Source organism: Anser cygnoides, chromosome 8 (assembly GCF_040182565.1).
Source record: "Anser cygnoides isolate HZ-2024a breed goose chromosome 8, Taihu_goose_T2T_genome, whole genome shotgun sequence".
NCBI classification, from domain to species: Eukaryota; Metazoa; Chordata; class Aves; order Anseriformes; family Anatidae; genus Anser; species Anser cygnoides.
This window is the reverse complement of record NC_089880.1, coordinates 18,963,177-18,982,791: the sequence shown is the minus strand read 5'-3', so window position 1 is coordinate 18,982,791 and position 19,615 is coordinate 18,963,177. Positions and strand designations below refer to the sequence as shown.

The 19,615-nt window shown below is 35.7% G+C and overlaps 1 protein-coding gene across 4 annotated transcripts in view; it reads left to right on the top strand.

The window, feature by feature from the left end:
• PRKACB (protein kinase cAMP-activated catalytic subunit beta) overlaps positions 1-13,515 on the top strand; it is a 69,908-nt gene extending 56,393 nt beyond the window's left edge. For all 4 annotated transcript variants that reach the window (XM_067001740.1, XM_013177899.3, XM_013177897.3 and 1 more), the window contains exons 4-10: positions 1,151-1,249; positions 1,875-1,957; positions 2,531-2,657; positions 4,805-4,900; positions 6,172-6,294; positions 8,371-8,535; positions 10,465-13,515. In XM_067001740.1, coding sequence (XP_066857841.1) covers positions 1,151-1,249; positions 1,875-1,957; positions 2,531-2,657; positions 4,805-4,900; positions 6,172-6,294; positions 8,371-8,535; positions 10,465-10,590 — 819 coding nt within the window. In that variant the 3' untranslated portion in view covers positions 10,591-13,515. The remainder of the gene's footprint in view (positions 1-1,150; positions 1,250-1,874; positions 1,958-2,530; positions 2,658-4,804; positions 4,901-6,171; positions 6,295-8,370; positions 8,536-10,464) is intronic.
• The last annotated feature ends 6,100 nt before the right edge of the window (positions 13,516-19,615 follow it).

Below are 19,615 nucleotides of genomic sequence, written 5' to 3'. Positions count from 1 at the left end.
ATTGTTTTGTTGTTGGGGTGTTTTTTTTTTTTTGATGCTGTAGTTTGTTCCCAGTGCAAAATTTGGATTTGGTCCACAAAGATCTGTGATGGCAAATATTAAATCTGTTTTCAATTTGCAATTTCTTTTGTATAAAGTTCCTTTCAAAAAAGCTTTTTTTTATTATTGGTAGGTATTACCTTTTGCGTCTAAAGGATGGTTAAATTTAAACTCAGTTTCAGTCAGAGTTGGCGTATCATGCTTTTCTGTTTTTTATAGCAGTTAGATTTCTTGTTTTGATCAGTCTTGTACATTTTCTTCATGTTTCCTATGTAAAAAAAAAAAAAATAACTTGGGAATCGTGCCATTCTCAAAATAAGATGCAGATAAATTGGGCAATAGGGATTAAGTAAAATGGAAAGAATTAATTACACAATGTTGGGGTCTAACACCAGGAAACAAATTGTTAATTCCTGAGAAAGAGTAGTGATCAGAAATGTGCCGCTCACTGCGTTGTCAGTATATTAACATTTTAATGTATTCCAAGAAGATAGCTTTTTTTTTTTTTTAATTCTTTCACTGAGCAGTTTGGTATAAAGCAGAAAAGCAAAATCCACTGAAAGGTCTGGTCTGTCAGAAGTAACTTTATAAAAATAGAAACTTTGAATGTGTATTTTCCTTAGTCTTCTCCTTAGTAATGTATGAAGCCTATAAAATAAGTTAGGTTACTCCTGTTCACACGTAACAAAATTCATATTTAATATCTGACATGTATTCCTGCCTTTCTTAGCTAAGCCAGAATTAATGGAATTTATCGAACTGTTATCTTGCTGCAGAAGTATCTCTGTTACAATAGCAAGCAATTATTAAGAAAACGTAGAGAGATGTTTTTTCTTTACTGATTCCTATACTAAGCATGTAGTAAGAAACACTATTTCTCCAGTTATCTGCAAACCATATTGCATGAATATTACTCTTTAGAATGGTTAGATTTTTTTAATACATTCTTATTACTGTTACTGTACCTAGTAATAAGTGCAGTAACAGTAAAACTAGGGTTTTGGGCTATCTGTAAATTTATGAGCTTGCTATCAAGTAGCTGTGCTACACTAAAAAAAAATTATCAACAGTTATGTCATAATTGGACTGAAGATTATTTTTTCTTTACTAGGTTGTCAAACTGAAGCAAATAGAACACACACTGAATGAAAAGAGAATATTACAAGCGGTGAACTTTCCTTTCCTTGTAAAACTGGAGTATTCTTTTAAGGTAATCATTATTTTGAAAGTAGTTGTTAGAGTTTCAGGGAAGTACGTGATCAAAATTTAGGAAAAATTGTAATTGTTCTCCATATTTTTTTGTATGAGTTTGATACCTGAGGCAATGACAATCTTGATGATGGAGCAAAGAATTTTGAGATTAGCTTCTAACTCTAAGATGGTATGTCCTAGCTGGTCTGTAAAGAAATTGAATATTTTCCTAAATAATAGTGATATGTGTCCTGTAAATATATATATATATATATATTATTTAGTAACACCATTTAAAATGAACAAACATGATCTCTTAATCTTTATGGTTTTGAGGTTTGTGGTGGGTCTATGGGAGACAAGAATAGTCTAGGCTATCAATTCTGAACTCCTAAGGGTGCAAGTTCTTGTCTTGTAGTAGGCATCTTATCTTCTGCTCTTTCATGTCACTTCTGTACCATTCTGTGTCAGGAACTCACTGATTATGCATTTTTTCAAGAATTTCTATTTCTGTTACTTTTGATTTATTAAGGTCATTGGATGGCTACAGGTTTTCATTCTTTAATAAAATATACTGGGCCTGGAAATTGTAGACACTGTAGCATGCCTGGTAAATATTTGTGTGTGTTTACTTGCTTCCTTAGGACAATTCTAATTTATACATGGTAATGGAGTATGTTCCTGGTGGTGAAATGTTCTCACATCTAAGAAGAATTGGAAGGTTTAGGTAAGAGTCTTAGTGAAATTATTTCTTTAGAAAGGCTTATACTGCTAATTTGAGAAAAGGGTTTCATAAAATTTGTTACTATAAATGAAAAAATTCTGAAGGGTAAGTGCATTAATTTTCTCCTCTGATAGTAGGCTAAAATAGGCAATGAACAATTTATAATTATTTTTCAGTTAGTTAATGCAGGCACTTAGAATCTAGGCACAATAGAATTTTGGAACTGATATGCACATTGTCACTGAAATTAATCATAGTTTCTAAAAGTTGAAATTTAAAGTCTAAGTTTTTCTAAGTTCTGTGTTGTGTGGTTTTGCATGTGTATTTGAAATGCAAAACTTAAGAAATTAAATTTAGGGAATGAATGTATTAATTCTAAAATGTTTGCTGTTTTGGTTTGTTTTTGTGGTGGTTTTGGTTTTCTTGTTTGTCTTTTTTTTGGGGGGGGGGGGGGGGGGGGGGGGAGGTTTACACAGTAAAAGAACCAGTTAAGAGTTGCTTGAAATATCTGCGCTTTTCAGTAACGTGTTTGTTTCATAGCGCTGGATTGGTTAATATTCTTTTAACTCTTCACAGTGAACCACATGCACGGTTTTATGCAGCTCAGATAGTGCTAACATTTGAGTACCTCCATTCATTAGACCTCATCTACAGAGATCTAAAGCCTGAAAATCTTTTAATTGATCAGCAAGGATACATCCAGGTATGATATTCTTCATACATTTAGGGTGTGGACTGTTGTTTCACAGTGCAGGGTTAGTTAATTCTAGCAAATGCGTTTAGAATAAATGGTCTAAAGATGGTTGGCATGTTAGTATATACTCAGGGGGCATTAAAATGCTCTACTGCTTAATAACAGTTAAAATCAATGGATTGAACTTTTTTTCCAACTATGAAGTATGCACAATTTCACTGGCTGCACTTGAACAAGTCGTCGAGATTTCCCTTGGGGACTGTGGTGAGGAGGAGGTGATGGTATATGGCTCTGTTCATCTGACCTATATTACGTCTGCCCTAGAACAGGAAGAAAGGTGTCCTAAAATGTCTTGTTCTCTGTATTGTGTATGTAAGTAGTTGAGGATGACCAGATTAGATGTCAACATCTACAGTATAGTACTTAATTCCAGGTAGATGAATCCCACCCTTGGAGAGTCCTAACCTTCTCAGCAGATCAGATCAGAATTGCAGTGCTGCAAATGACTTCTTTGGTTTTACGATAGCTTCTCGTCACCTCGTCGTCTTCCTTTTAGTTTTTCTGTTTGTGATCAAAAAGACAAATGGGAAGGTAGTATATAGCAACAGGCACTTCGCCTTGTAGTCCTTATACTGTGGAAGCTCTTCTTTCCTCATTGTGTCACCTTTAGGCATGGCAAAATCTAACAGGAGTATACATAATAAAAACGTTTATTGAGAGAAGTGGAAAGATTTGTATCTTGTCTTGTTTATACTACTAAACCTGGCAACTCTTTGTATGCAACAATACGTTTTTATGGTGGTTGGCAAACAGCAAATGGTAATATGTCTAGCAGGCAGTCTTCCTGTGTGAGGCACCTTAGTTTCTGCATCTGACCAGGAAAGGAGTTTTGTGTTCATATGTTCGTGCTGCAGCTCCAACTAAATTTTGTTTAGAAACTCTTCATTTTATTTTTGAATTTTAAAACCATTTCTGTTTGTCCCATGCCTGCAATGTATTTTTCTTACATAGACTGATACACATTCACAAACACAGAAACGATTCTTTGCTGACAGAAACAGGTCTGTCTAGTGAGCATGTTGCCCTCTCCATTCAGCTGCAGGTGTGATTGCTGTTATTTATAAAATTAAATAAATAAATAAATAAAAGCAAAAGCTGCCTTGATTGTTTGGCATTTAGCTTGTTTAACTGTCTGTGTGACCTTAGTGTATCAGCAACATTGGCACTGGCTATTGCATAATTAGCAATGGATTATCATTACGATACAGTATGTTTTCCCAGTGAATGATTTGAAAATGATACCAAGAAGGAAGAAACAAAAGAAATGGATTGTCAAGCAAGCGTAGACTTGATAGGTTGAAACTGATCCCAGAATTTCACGTGTAACCTGCTGGTTTCCATATGTATTCCACAATATGGTCCTGAAAAAAACACAGAGAGAATGATGAAAAAGCATGCAAACTGCTGAGAACTTACTGCAGGAAACATGACAAGTGGAATGAAGAATCTGTAATGGCCAAGAACTTGTCATTTGTAACTACAGTTACTGCTATATTTCCACTCAAACTCCTCAGATAAATAAGCTGGGCACTGGTGATGCTTTCAAAGATAGTAGAAACAAAAGCTACTGGAGGACCTCTTATGTTGTCTTATTCCCACACTGTTCTTCCATATAACCCTCATACTCCTTATATGCCTTTATAACACTTATGAAATTAAAAACTTCTGACTTTACAAAACTCACTGATATCTTGACCCTTTTTGTGATTCATTTGTGTGTCAACTAAAGGAAAAGATAAATATCTTGTTCATATTCACATTCTTTAAACTTTTAGCAGTATAAACAGTCTGATACGAAAAGTATAAGAAAAAATGATTAATACAATCACAGTGCATATAGAAGATTAGCAAGTTGTAGTTCACACTGATGTTTGAAATTCTAAATGGAAGCTTTTTCAAGGGAGGGAATGTCTATTTTGTAGTAGTTATTTTATCGTGAGAAACAGATTTTATCTGTACTAAAAGCATCAGGAGAAGTTGCTATGTAAGATGTATCTGACTGCGATAATTTGCGTCTCATGCCACATACTATTCCTATATATAAAATTGCTTTCCAGAATATTTCAGAAGTACTTAATTTTAAATTCTGCTACCAGGTCACGGACTTTGGCTTTGCAAAAAGAGTAAAAGGAAGAACTTGGACGTTATGCGGGACTCCAGAATATTTGGCACCTGAAATAATTCTCAGCAAGGTACTTCTTCAGTTGTATGAATAATAATTGCCAGCCATGCATTTTATGTAGTTAAAAGGTGTCACCTAATTATTAGTCTTTGAGTGGTGAATAATTGCTGGTAGCTCAAAAATCAAATCTTGACAAGTCAAATCCTAGTGAAGTACACAAAATGCAAATGTTGTACTGCAAGTGTTAACAAGACTATAAGAGGATCTCCAGAGGTAACAAGAACTGTGTATTGGATGAATCAGTGGTCATTTCAAAAATATTTGCAGTGTTTCGTGTTTAAAATACTATACATGAAATCAAGCATGAAAAAACACTGGTTTTGCACAAAAAGTACATGCAGTCTAATACTTGTATTGTGTTTGAACATAGAAGAAATGTCATTTATAATAAAGCTGTATAAGGAAAAATCCTTATAGTTCATGGAAATGCTTATGATATTCATAATCATGTTAAATTATGCATTTATTGTATGTTTTAACTAATTCCCCTTTGCAAGTCTTTAAAAGTAAACAAACTTATTTTGTTTTAGGAGAAAATGTTGGTTATTTGCAGCTTTTTTTGCCTTATATAGCTAAAGCAGCAGAGGAAATTGCAATGTTTCTACTATGAATTCTCTGTAGTTGATTTTTCAGGAAAAAAATGAGTCTCACCCTTGAGCTTTGTAAAAGATCTCAGAGAACACACATAAAATTGGTTGGGTTGGTGGGGTTTTCTGTATTTTTTAATATTAAGTAGGAATTAGTAATGATTATGTGTTCAGGCTTTAAAGATCAGATCATAAATGTCTATAACAGCTTATTAAACTTTTAAGTTCATGTAGTAGGCAGCTAGTTTACTAAACATGAAAATGGATGTTCTGATATGTACTTAATTGAGTCAAGAGATGACGGTGTATAAAATAGGAAGTACTGTTATACTTAATGAAGTATCCCTCCTAAGCTTTGAAAAAAGCTTCAGTCATTCTGTACCAAGATTATTTTGATTTTAAAAATTACTAAATAAAAATTAAAAAAGTTGTCCCCATTTGTCACTTAACGAGTCTTGTCACATCAGTGTAAAGACATAACTGAGACTCAGCACAGCAATGTGTGCAAAATGTTTCAGTTTCATCAACTGTATTGTTGTTGGAACATGAGACCTTCAGTTTGTTTTGAATTAGGGTGTAAGTTCTATATTAAACAAAAACGTATTTGCTGTCTTCATATTTCATAGCTACATGTACAGAAAATCTTAAACTATGTTACAAATGGTACTACAATGGTATTTCTCATTTTACCCAGGGTTACAACAAGGCAGTGGATTGGTGGGCATTAGGAGTGTTAATCTATGAAATGGCAGCTGGATATCCCCCATTCTTTGCAGATCAGCCAATTCAAATTTATGAAAAGATTGTGTCTGGCAAGGTAAGTGAAAACTCTGCATGTTTTTGCAAGCATGGTTTGTTTCTCACTGTGTTTGCAGAACATGATTTTATGTGGAATTGATGCAGAATTCACTGGCTACTAGACTTTAAGCAATTTGGAAAGAATATGGTAAGAGTTAGTAATGAATATTTCTTAAGTACAGACATTGTTACAGTAATAATAAAATCAAAGCTTTAAAAATCCATGTTTAGTACCTGTATGGTTCCCTGCCTTCAAATTTAAAATGCAAGCTATAGCACCACAATGTCTGTAAATTTAATATTCTTTTGTGCTTGGATGAAAATGATCCGATAACTATTAACGGCTGCTTACCTGTATGTTTAATTTGCCGAGCTATTTTCTTTACAGAAATATCCTGGTAGCTTTTGAGAAGCTCTAAAGAGTTTCCATAATTCATAGTGGGTTTCTTTACTTCTGCAGCAACAAAGCCTTGTAGATCAAAATATGTCTAATGTTCAACTGTGATTGTTATATACATTTTTAAAAATTGTTTCTAATTTTTCCCTCATATTCTTCATGAATATCTCTTAGTGTGTCAGGAAGCGTGATAAGGTGATGATTCTGTTGTTTCTCCTGCCAGCCAGTGTTATCTCTGTTTCTTTCTGCTCACTTGATTTGTTATGGTAGTTCTCTTCCTTGTTCCTACATCAAGATATGCTGTTCCACCTGAACGTATGAGAATTTAGTAAGATATATCTTTAAAGATATATTTATCTTCTATTCTTAAAAAAAAAAAAAAAAACATTTTCATCTATTTTGCTTTTGTTTTTACGCTTGGTCTTTTTGTTAATCTCTTGTTGAGTCTACGGATGAATGGTTGTGGAAACGGCACTGGACATGAACTCTGGAAACTCTAGCATTCAGTCATTCAGTTCTCAGCTTGCAGTATTTTTCCTTTATAATCTTAATTTTAATTTAATTTAATTAATAATATAATAATAAATAAAATAATAAAAATATAATAAAATAATAAAATAAATATAATAAATTTAATTTATAATCTTAAGTTTAATTTAATCTGTCATGCACTTAGTTCTCTACTTAGAAACTAGAGTTTTTACTTCCCTACTTCTCAGGTGTCTAGGTAATAAATTCATTAAAACCTGTTAATTTTTCATGTATTACAGTAAAGCCATATTGATATGTAAACAGAAGCAGTATCCTTGATTATCAGACCTCTTGGTTTCACAGCATGTTTTTATGCTAAATAATTTCGTGTTCCATATTTACATCATAACTGATTGGCTGAACATAAAAGTGTAAAATGCTGAAACTGTGGTTATGACAAAAACAGATTTCTGTCTGTTCTTTGCCCCTTTCTCCTCTCTCCCATGTCAAATGGTGTCAGCAGATCTTTTGCTAGTAAAACCCTATGTAATTACATCCTATGATTCATCTTCAAAGATGTTGTAGCCAGGTTAGAATGAATTGTATTGGCAAGTGACTCATTTGTGTGCTATCTTCAAGTAGTGCTGTATTATTTATCTAAATTTTTTGATGCTGGTTTAGTTAGCTATCAGAAACAGTTTACAGTATAGTGTAGAGTTCCAGATTGAATTTTCAAATAGGAAGTTCAATTATTTCAGAGCGTATCTACGTATTTATATGCTGTATATATACACCATTCTATACTATACCTCCTCTGCGTTTGCACGTGTATATATATTTTTCAATTTATATATGTGTTTTGTATGATATGCACACAAGGTGTGAGAATACCTTGAAAACTGATTGTGTTGGTGTGGTATCAGTTAGTAAAATTTAAATTTAGCTTTTATATCATTATTATCTTAAACTAATATTTTCCCCAATTCAATCAGACCTAGAAACTTTCACTTCAAAAAATGATAAATGGACAAAGCAATGCTATTGATAAAAGCTCTGTAAAACAGATATACATGTGCAACAACAGTAATCTCTTTCCATGTATTCCTACTTTGTGTTAAGAAAAAGACTAGAAAATGGGACCAGTGTTTCCTTTTGTGTGAACAATGTTTTACCTCACAGAAGCGAAGAATCAAATTTGTATATTAATGTTGTGGATGTATATTTTAGGTAAGGTTCCCATCACACTTCAGTTCAGACCTGAAGGATCTTCTAAGAAATTTACTCCAGGTAGATTTGACCAAACGATATGGAAATCTCAAGAATGGTGTAAATGACATAAAGAACCACAAGTGGTTTGCAACTACAGATTGGATTGCCATTTATCAGAGAAAGGTAAGACGCTTCCTGATCAAGCTATTATGAATCTATAAGAGGCTGAAGTCAAATTTCTATTTGTTTTGTTTATTTTTGCCTTACTAAATCTGTGAATTTTAATTAAACTGAGAAAAGGTGAAAGCAGTTTAATATTAAAGACGCTGAAGAGCATATATTGATTGAATTATGATTGTTTCTTTTTGGCATTTTATCCTGGACCTCTGTATGTGCATGTTCTCTTGTGTTGTGCACTAGGCTATTTCTGGAATATCTCAGAGTGAGCCATCTCCTGCCTTTTTATTTAACCCCTGCTATAATGGCATCTATAAATACTCCTCCACAGCAGAGAGGAATCTGTTTTCCTTTCCAAGTAGTTCTTAGCAGTCAGACTGTGCTTCAGTGTGGAGAAATTAGCCAAAGCCTAGAGTACCACTTTTTCTGCTGAAGTGGCATCTTCCCTCCTTCTTGCTTTATCTGTGATGGGGTCAGGATCAGATGTAGAGCGTGTCTACTGAGGAATCCTTTTATTCTGATGCTGCATTGTAATTGACTTCAGTTTCATAAGCTGTGGCAATGGTAAGAACCCTGCTAAATGCTGTTTTCTGGCATTTTTAGAATGGTTCTCTAGACCTGACTCACCAACATGAATTGTAATGCGGCTTTTAAAAAGTCCATGCTCAGTCTGCACTATGAACTACAGACCTGCAAAACAATGAAAGTTAAACAGAGAATTGGGAATGTTTTCAGAGCAGGAGGAGCCATCGCCAAATCAGAGAGGGAGCACATTAGCTCCTGCTTGGATGAGTGGAGCAGAGCTGGGAGAGGAAGCTGGGGAAAGGGATGGGGATGACCACAACGCAGCCTGGCTGTCTCCCAGTAGTTCCAAAGCTCCCTCTCCCCTTGGCAGAGTCAAAGTCGAATATCTGAAGATTAGTGAGTTACTAAAAACAGGTTCCTAAGAAATTATTTACTCTCTTAAGGGCAACTTCTGAATTCTCTTTTTTTTCAATAAACAACAGAAAAGACTAAAATAACTTCATTAGTGCTGTCCCAGAAGAATCATGTGGAGAGATCATTTTGTGTTCAGATATTGGTAAAAAGGTTAGAGTTGAGCAATACAAACACTTCAAGGAACTGGTTACCATCACTGAAATGCTAACAGTCTTGACTATACAGGCATGAACTTGCTGCTCTAACAGAAGTATTTTAAAGGCCAAACCTAAATACTAACAATAGTTTATAAAAAGAAACTGGTTGTTTGGCTACACGAACTGACAGTGTAGTTGTTATAGTATTCACTAATGTATTAATTACTAGAAGAGAGGGCACAATTAACACATCTGATGTTCTTTGTATTAAGTATAGATGTTTTAAGAAAAGATTCCCCATTGCAGAATTATAATTTTCTGCTCTCTGCTGTCTTAATGCCTGTTTACAAGACAGTTTTAAATGCAATAGATTTTGTTCCCAGGTATGCTGTTTTGAGACACCCAGGCCCCATAATATTAAAGCAGAAGTTGGCATTGCTAGTGTACTTCTGTAGAAAACTACTTTCTCAAGCCTGAGCATATCTGTGGATTTGACAGGATGTGCTGTCTTTACCAGGAGGATTTTTACCTTCCAGTGAGAGAAGAGGATGAAGTTACATATGATTGGAAGTAGGAGGGAGCGAACTAAACTTTGTTCTGAAGTGAAATTAACATTTGATTCACATTTGTCAATGAGATATTAGGGCTTTTTAACTTACATTCATACGTTTAGGTCTGCACATTCTTAGGCTGATTTTATTTATGTGCCTTAACTTTAAGCTGGTTCACTGTATTATCTGCTTTCTTGGCAGGATTTGAGAAGTAATGGGAATATTGTTATGCCTGTTATCACAGTGCTAAATCTAAAGGTATTTTGGTGATTACATTTTGTGTGCTTTTTTTTTCTTCACAAATACAGGTAGAAGCTCCATTCATACCAAAGTGCAGAGGCCCTGGAGATACAAGCAACTTTGATGACTATGAAGAAGAAGATATTCGTGCGTCTCTAACAGAAAAATGTGCAAAAGAATTTGCTGATTTTTAGTAGGAGTAAGAGGACAAGATGACATCAGGGCTCACATTGGGATCTTTGCACTCTTAATAGATGAGGTGGAGCTGAGACCATCATATGTCAAAACAGTTACCTAGTTACTTCATTCCACAAAGCTGACTGAGGTCTTTATTGCCATCTTCCATGTGTGCAGTTTGCACCAACCCTTCTAACTAGGCACAATTAAGCAAGCACTGTTTGTGCAGTAACACAGAATAATAGACCACTTTCCTACTTAACTTTGGTTTCTGTCGTTCTTTGTTTCTGTGTATTGTTCATTTTCCCCCTTTAAAATGAAGTAGTTTTTTACCCAAGAATGCTCCATTTAATTTTGAATAATGTATTATTTGTGTGAGTGAAATGGAAGGTGTTGCGGCTAGTGTGATTTAGACTGAAGTGAAAGATAAATGTTGCTTCTAGTCTGTGCCAGCCAATAATTCTTGTCTGTCTAGTGTCTGATGCTACAATTTATAATAATTTTTTTAGTAGCTCAGACTAAACCTAGCCAACATTTTTAGCATTTTTGAAGGTAGTATTTATCGCCATATAAATGTCTGCTAAATTAACTTAAAAACATTTCTTCATGGAGACTGACCAAAATTAAGTAGAATCAATTGGATGGCTTAAGTAGGGGACAGTAGCTAGACCCCGTGCCTTGGTTTTCTACATCCCTGCAGTTTTCGTCACTGCCTCCTTCCTTTTTATTTCCCACCTAGGCAGTAGGTAAATTGCCATAACCAGACTGTACCATGGAAAGCTTACAGTCTCAAGAGAGGGAGTAATTCCACCTGGTCTGGATTTTGGACCATGTTTAACCAAGTCAACTTACCAGCATTTCAGTTGGCCGGTATGAAATGGCTTTTTTAAGAACTTTAACCCTAAACTCTTAAAGGAAGTTTTGGTCAGTATTGTAGACTCATTTTGATTTTTATTTTTTTTTAAGCCAATGTTTGGGCTCCCAAAGTATCCTTTGTTTCATGCCTTTTTTGAATTTTTTTTAAAAAAGGCATCCATTTAGAAAATAAAAATAAATAAAACAACGCAAAAAGGAAAACGTGCTCTGCCATTGGCTTATGAAAAGCAAATGGTTTAGCAAATGCAAAATAATGTTCTAGATGCATTGCTGGATGAACACGGTTAATTTTTGTTAGCTGTTAAGAAAAAGAGGTTATTGCCAAGTTTTTATTCTGGTATACTATATTAGTAAACTGAGGATGGAGTACTGCTACAATCATTTTCTTTTTAATTACAGGACTTCATTCGCAAAGAAAAGAGACAAAGTTTAAAAACTGCAACAGCTGGGTTTATTTTAGTTGCGTTGTGTCTTCATTTCTAACCTACTTTCTTTCAATCAAACAGAATGTATGGTCACACAGGTATAAGTATTTGGGCTTAATTATGTTTTGTATACTCTCACCAACTGACTTAAAAGATATTGCTACCATGTGCTAGCTTTGGGCACTTTTACACATTTATTTCAATGTTAATAATCAGTGGCTCAGCACTTTTTTGAGGGTTGCTTTTAAACTTATTCATAGTAGTTTTATTTGTACACTTGATTCTGGCTATCTCAATGACCTGTCTTAAAACAGCACATCTAAACAGTTTAAACTAAACTCATATTTTATGATAAATTTACATGCGTACACAGATGAATTGTTTTTAATAAAACTGAGCTATATTGATACATAGCCATTGTATTTGTTTGAATGTCAGTGCAAATAAACCACTGACACTCCTTCCTTTTAAACTGTATGAAACTCCTTTAAGAAAAGCCTTTGTAGACATTTTACAAAAGAGTATGAAACGTACCATCAAACATTCTGTATGTTTAGGTTGTTGAGCATTTTTGCACAACGTCATTAGGAGGCTGACACTGAATGCAGTCTTTGTCCACCCATATTTACATATGTGCAAGGAAAGTATAAGATACTTCGCTGTAGCAAATTTTATGTAACAAAGATATATCGTCACATTAATAAATTTAAAGAAATCCTTTGTATGAAAATGTTAAAAAAAAAAAACTTTTGTATTTCATTTAGACCAAGGACATGCTGCTGTATGCTAGCTGTATGCGATAAATTCTACAGTAACTTTGTTGTCGTTTATGAACTTTAAAAGATTTTAATAAATGTTGGAGATCACAATTTGATTCTGTTATGATTTTAATTTTTAATCATTGCATAATTCTAATAAGATTCGGAGATTTTTCTGTTTTGTAAAATACTGTAATCATTCATCTTGCGTGTACAATAAGACAAAAGTCTAGGAAATTGGTTCTGACATGTCTGTCTGATATCCAGATTAAATTCTACGTGGGCATATGTGGAAAAGTCATCTTAATGCCATGATATTATGCTATTTTTTAATTTTATGAAAATCCTGTTAGAAAGTAAAATGCTTTTCCAATATGGCATAATAGACTTCAGTATGGAAATGAGATTCTATTTTGGAAAAGGAGGGGAAGTGTGCAATTTCCAAGGCATTAGTGCGTACATTTGACAATGTGAGTATTATACAACCCTCTCATTTAAACACAGTCATAAAATATAACTACAGAATATTATGTTACCTGTATTTAATTTGAAAAATCCTTTTCACAATATGGAAAAATTGTATATCTATGACAGTAGAAGCTTGTTAATTTTACACATTTGAGGAATTAAGTGTTGAACTATATGGTATATTTTAATTGTATTCTAGTTGTATGTAACTTTCATTTCCAACATAAAGGATTGTATCTCATTAAGTAAATTGCTTTTTTATTATCTTGTCAGTTGCATTAAAACCCTTATTTTTAAATCCTTTAAAGTATTTTACTAATTTTTGCAAATAATTAGATGTTTTTAAGTGCTGCAATAGTGTGCAATATAGTAAACATTTATATACAGAAGTGCAAATTAAATTATGTACAACACCCATGCTGCTTCTTTGTGAATCAAAATGTTGTATGATGAGTTGTTGCATCTCACCACACACTGCAAATAGGGTTTGAAAGCAAGATGAAAAGGTTAGGAAACATACTGCACATATTAGTTGGGACCCATTAAGCTTTACACTAACTAGGATGTTTGGAGAACATGGTGTGGATTAAAGGCACTATGAGAAGTCAGTGAGTTGGACTTCTTAGACAATCAAAAGGAAGCAAGGTGATGATTATCTGCAATATTGTTTGTCTTCATATTTTCACATTCAGACTTGATGCTTTTTATTAAAATAATTTTGCTTGTTTTTAAATTGTCTGCAGATCCCGCTGTACAAATTTGTGCTGTCTCATTGTGCTGTGAAACAATTGATAGAAGTAAAGACTGTTAATGGTCTTGGCATTGTCTGTCTTGAGGCTTTTTCTGCAAGTGTTGTTCTGAGAGGCTCCAATACCTGCTGTCTGTAATGCAGCTCCTCCTCTTCCTGCTTTGTGAGCAGAGCTTCGACTCTTTGCTTATGCTGTTGTGCGCCTACTTACTGTGGTTTTGTGGTTTTCTTGGTTTCATAGTCTAAATGCAATATTACATTTTAAAGACCTTTGTACTTTTTCTAAAGATAATCTTTCTACAGTTCTTAGATCATCTGCTTTTACTAAAGCTCACATGCAAACACAGCATGTCAAGCAGCAGATTTGAAGATGTCATTAAAATCTGTTCTTCTAATTTGCTGCACTTGAGGTGTTACCCCAAATAGGAATTTGGAAAGAACCATTCCATAAGAAACTGGTAAAAATGTGATTTCATTCTTAGACTGGGATATGTATAGCTGATATGAATGTGTTGGGTGGGGGGGAGGTTGTATTATGACCATAGTTTTATAGATACAGATCTTGAACGCATTTTGAAAATGTTTTTGACAGCTTGAGGAACCAACTTATTTGAGGCATCTGACAGAAGGGGTTAAATGTATTTGCCTAAAAGGGTTCCACAAGGATCTTCAAATGTCTAAGTAAATATTCTTCTTACACAGGAATTATATCAAGTGTTTAATTTTTTAGAAGGATAAGACAGGTATCTCAAGGCAAGATATGATCTCAAGATAGCTTCACTTCCTAGCTTTTGAAGTTGATGATGAATGAATGAAAGTTTGGTTAAATCTGAGGTCTAGTCACGTTTTTACCTTTTGTTGTTGTTGCTTTTCTAGACTACGAAAAGGGATGCCTGCCTGAAAGTGACTTGTATATATTGAATATGTGGTTTATTCTTATAATTCCCTACTACACCAAGTGGGATAATAGCAGTTTGAGGCTTCCTTGAAACCATTTGGATGAGTTCCCTAGACACTATTTCAAAGTTAGTAAAACTTCCTTTAGAAGCTTTACAGTCCGGATGTCCTGTTCCCTCCCTCAGCGGGCCAAATACAAATGTCTTTGCAAAAATGTATGTCCAAAAAGTGTTTTTACTTGGCTCTTTGCTTTGTATTTTAAAAGCGATATATTTACCATTTTCATTTGCATTAGCTCATGGTCAATGAAGCATGTGAGAAAGACCCAGTGGTGGACTTGCACATTCCTAATTAGTGCTCAGGTTACAAGATTTCAATTTTTATAGGTAACGTGACAGCAATCCAGTATCTACTTGCAAATTCTCTTCTTTGTGTTGAGAAGTAGCCTGTCTGAGAATGAGACATCTTTCCTAAGGACAGCACAGATAAAACACTTCATTCAGCACATGGACATGACTGCAGCACAAAAGCTTCTTGGGATGAAAAGTCCTTCTATTAGGAAGGAGTCGTCTGGCAGAGGTCAGTGATCTGTTCCCACAGTAGCAGCTGCTTTCCTGTGCTGGGAGATAAGTTATAGAATCTTCTTGCTTTGCCTTTGCTTCCAAGATGCTGGAAAGACTGGAAAAGATGCTGCCAGGGGTACAATTACCTAAGTGGAGCAAGGTCTCAGCAGCCTGGCGTTTAGCACGGTACGTTTTGAGTCTGTCCAGTCAGTTTGAAAACTCCAGAAAAAAAAAAAAGTGGTAAGTAGAACAATAAAGAGAAAACTGATTCTTCACCCCCCCAATATCCCCACCCCAAGTACTGGATGCAGGAGGTAAAAAAGTATTGTTGCTTCAGCAGTAACTCAGCAGGCCATTCACGCTCCAGTTTACATATTTAATGTAAATTTCCTGATGATTGGAAAGTCACCATTTAAACTGTAGGAGAGTGCTCAATATTTTCAGAGTTGAGTGTCTGCAATAGGTCACTTCATTCAACAATGAAATTCTTGATTCAGAAGCAAGGCTGAGAGCTAGTTCTCATCCTCTTTGCTTATGGGTTTGTCTCTGGCAAGGCAGTCCAGCTTTGCCAAGCCAGTAACTTTTATTCAGTCAGAATCATTCCTAGTCTGCAATTCCATTGCAGTGGACTATTTTGACAAAAGAGAAGCAGCAGGATTTCTGGTAACTGGTGGGGAGAGGGAAAGAGAAGCAATTTAGCTTACTCAAAAGCTATGTTTAGGTGATATCCCTTAAAATATTGATAGATTCAGAGGCTGTGTACTACCTGCTTGTCAGAATCATACTCAGCCAAGTGTGAAATCTACTTGTGGGTAGCCTGTTTTTAGTTATGAGTCCTTGATTTTAGGGTTCTCTTTTCATGTATATGAAAAAACAAGCAAGAGGTGCTTGTTTTGATTTTTTTAGATTTTTTTATTTATAAAAAAAAAAAGTAAGCTTCATGTCCAAAATTTGAGGCTTTTTCAGTTGCTTTCTTTGCAGTAAGATCATACATAATGAAAAGGGATGAAATTAAAGCATTTGTATGATGTAAATGTCTTGTAAATAGTGAATATTTTAAATGGCTTATAAAATACTTATATATTACATGTGTATATTTTTCTAAGTATGATGATTAACCTTTGTGGAAAGGAATCTTCTATAAAAAAACAATTCAATAATCCTACTGCTACTGCCAGCTTGCCAGTCCTCTCTAGTTCTTTCTTTAGAAAGGTACTGTCAAGGAATTTGTTCCTTACTTTTCTTCCTCTCTGCTCTCCAGTTGGGTTAAAATCACTTTCTGAAATTTTCTGCCATCACAATAATTAAAAAAAAAAAAAAAAGAAAGAAAAAAGAAAAAAAAAAAGACAGCTCTAACCTTTAGTGGTGTATCAACACTTTGGTCTACACAGCTGTACCACAAGAACCTTCTTCTGCGGGAAGTGTATTGTTTTTTTACTGTGTATCTATACTGTCACTTTGAAAAATATATATATCATAGAATCATTCAGGTTGGAAGAGGCCTCTAAGATCATCTAGCCCAATCTTTAACCTAGCACTGCCAAGTCCACCATTAAGCCATGTCACTCAGCTCTATATCTATACGGTTTTTGAAGACCTCCAGGGATGGTGACACAACCACTTCCCTGAGCAGCTTGTTCCAGAGCTTTACAACCCTTTCAGTGAGGATTTTTTTTCCTAATATCCTACTTAAATCTCCCCCAACACAATTTATGGCCATGTCCTCTTGTCTTATCACTTGGTGCTTGGGAGAAGGGCTATACACAGCTATCTAAGTAACTGTTGAACAAAATTAATGCTTTATTGGGATGTACTTTCAATTTCTTTCATCTTTACTTTCTTCTTTCTACTTGATGTATTGCATAAAGCAGGGATCTAGGTGTCAGGACACAAGCTATTAAAGGTAGGTTTATTACGTTGTTTTGCTCATCCCCGGTGTTACTTAGCCATTAGCTGTGTGTTAATTGAGGTTAAGCAAGTTGTCAGTGCTTAGAAATTAGTTGTGCAATATGTAACAATGAAATCAACTTTTAGTTATTTCACAAATGCCCAGAGTTTATAAAACAATCTTTTTCAACTGCCACCCAAAACAAAAATTATACTGTGCGTCTCCAGGAAATACGTTGTCCTTGTTCCCCATCTCCTACAGTGTCTGTCACGAGCCAGGTGTCTGACAGGCTTGCTTAGTGGTGGAAAAAACTAAGAGAGGAGCTGAGCAGGTTGCATTAGTAAAAAGACTGTGTTATACCAGAAACAAGATCATGGCAGCAGAACCAGTCCAAGGGCTACGTGATATAACGTGTATAATGTAATAATATAATTTGTTAGCGTTAGCACATTGTTTCACGTCAGGAGTGTGGTTCTGAGGTAAACAGCACAGTCAGTCCCAGTTACTGTGGCATGGTCTGGAGTTTACGAAATAGATTTCTTTTGGGTGAAGTTAAACTGCAAGATGTGCCTCAGGAGCGCTTCTAAGATGCTTCAGCTGCTACTAGATGGTCTTGGGTCAGGTTAGACTAAGGCTAATGTGAAAAATAAAGCCCTTAAAATCTTTTTTATATGGATGTTGAGTTGTTTGGACTGTTTTGTTCTGTAATACCACATCTATTGGGCCACACTGATCGCTAATGAACATAGCCCTGGTGGCCCATTTGCTTCTGCCAAGCAGCAAGCCAAAAATAAGGGGAGAGGGAAGCACTAGGGTAGCAGTGATACACTTAAATTTAGGTCTTGGCCCCATTAAATACATGTTGCTTTTTTGCTTTTTATCCCGATGACTTAAGAAACAAAAATCTATTATGCTGTCCTCAATATATTTGATGTATACTTGCCAAAAACATAACTTGCATGAGGTAAAAAGTTTTTTTTTTTTTTTTTTGTGGTGGTTCAGAGAAGAGGATGAATCTGTGGAAATGTTTGTTGCAGCTTTCAATGCCTTACTAGAAAACACTAATATCACAGGTAGTTTTGATCAGGAAGTGGCTGGTGTGTTAGAGGCTGCTGCACCTCCACAAGACTGCAGCTTAGCACAGGTGAGACGCCTCTGGACGCAGTTCCAGCAAGAACTCAGTCGGTTTGTCAGTATGTCAGGTCAGTATGTCGAGATGCTCCCAGAAACTTTGGGGTGTCCCGCCTACCCATAGGCGAGGCCTTGTTCAGTGCCAGGGCTCCCAAAGCTCTCATTGCCCTGGGGCTACAGCAGACTTCCTCAACTGCCTGAGAGAACCATGCTGCCGAGAGGGAGCTGGAAACAGCTGTGTCAGTGTGCCTGCAGGTGCGCAGGCCCACCGTGGGTGCCCTACATGCCTACCTATGGCAGATATGGCAAAGATAGGTCTGCAAGATCTCAGTCCGCTTCAGGATTAAAAGAGGCAGGTAACTGCCTTAGAGGATTTGTTTCTGTCCTTACCAGAAAATTTTGTGCCCTTTGCACTTGCCCCTTTTCAGCAGCTCCATGTTATCTGAGGAAAGCTGAAAAAAAACTACCCAAACGCAAGCTGGACTGTCCTGGCCCACAGCTCTCCTGTGGAGATTCATGGAAACTGCTTGGGAAAAATAATGGCAGCACTTCAGGGACCTTGGCTTTAAATATGGGCAAACATGAGTCAGGGAGAAACAGTATGTGTGGTGTTACAAAATACACCCCGAGAGTGAGCTTTCACAGGATTAGCTAAACTTGAAGTTTCAAATGCAGCTGGTGATTACATGAAAACCAGCTTTGGACAACGTGTCAAAAAAGAATCATCCTAGCAGTGGGCTGTGGCTCAACTCCTCTACTTCTCCGGTCACTTATACAGAGACCCTAAAATTTTGTGTGTTGCTTTCAGCCCTTACTGCCCACTGGAGAGCAGCTTCAGCGAAATTACAGTGAAGATTGCTGGTAAATAAACCTTCATAATGGCCATCCCAAGTGAGACATTTCTGACTTACAGCACCATGTGAACTGTTGGAGCCCAGTCTTTGCCTTCCTATTTTGGTAAGTGCATCTATACATCCTGGTGGCTACATTATTTCAGAAAAATAAGCTAAATCCTTGGACCCATTAACATCAATTTATGGCTGGCGTCACAAGGTGTGGTAATTTGCTGCACTTGAATGAAGCCAGTCCATTTGGTTTTCTGACTACGTGCCCTCAGACTGGTCAAGGCACTGCATTCCTTCTAGAGGTTAAGAGGTCCTAGATTTATCATACAGATCTCTATAGAAGCATCTGCTCTGCACATTCCTGCAAGTGGTGTAGGGCATAACACAGGGACTTGGCTCCAGCAGGACACTTGCATCAGAGGTTCACCTCCTATGGCCAAAAC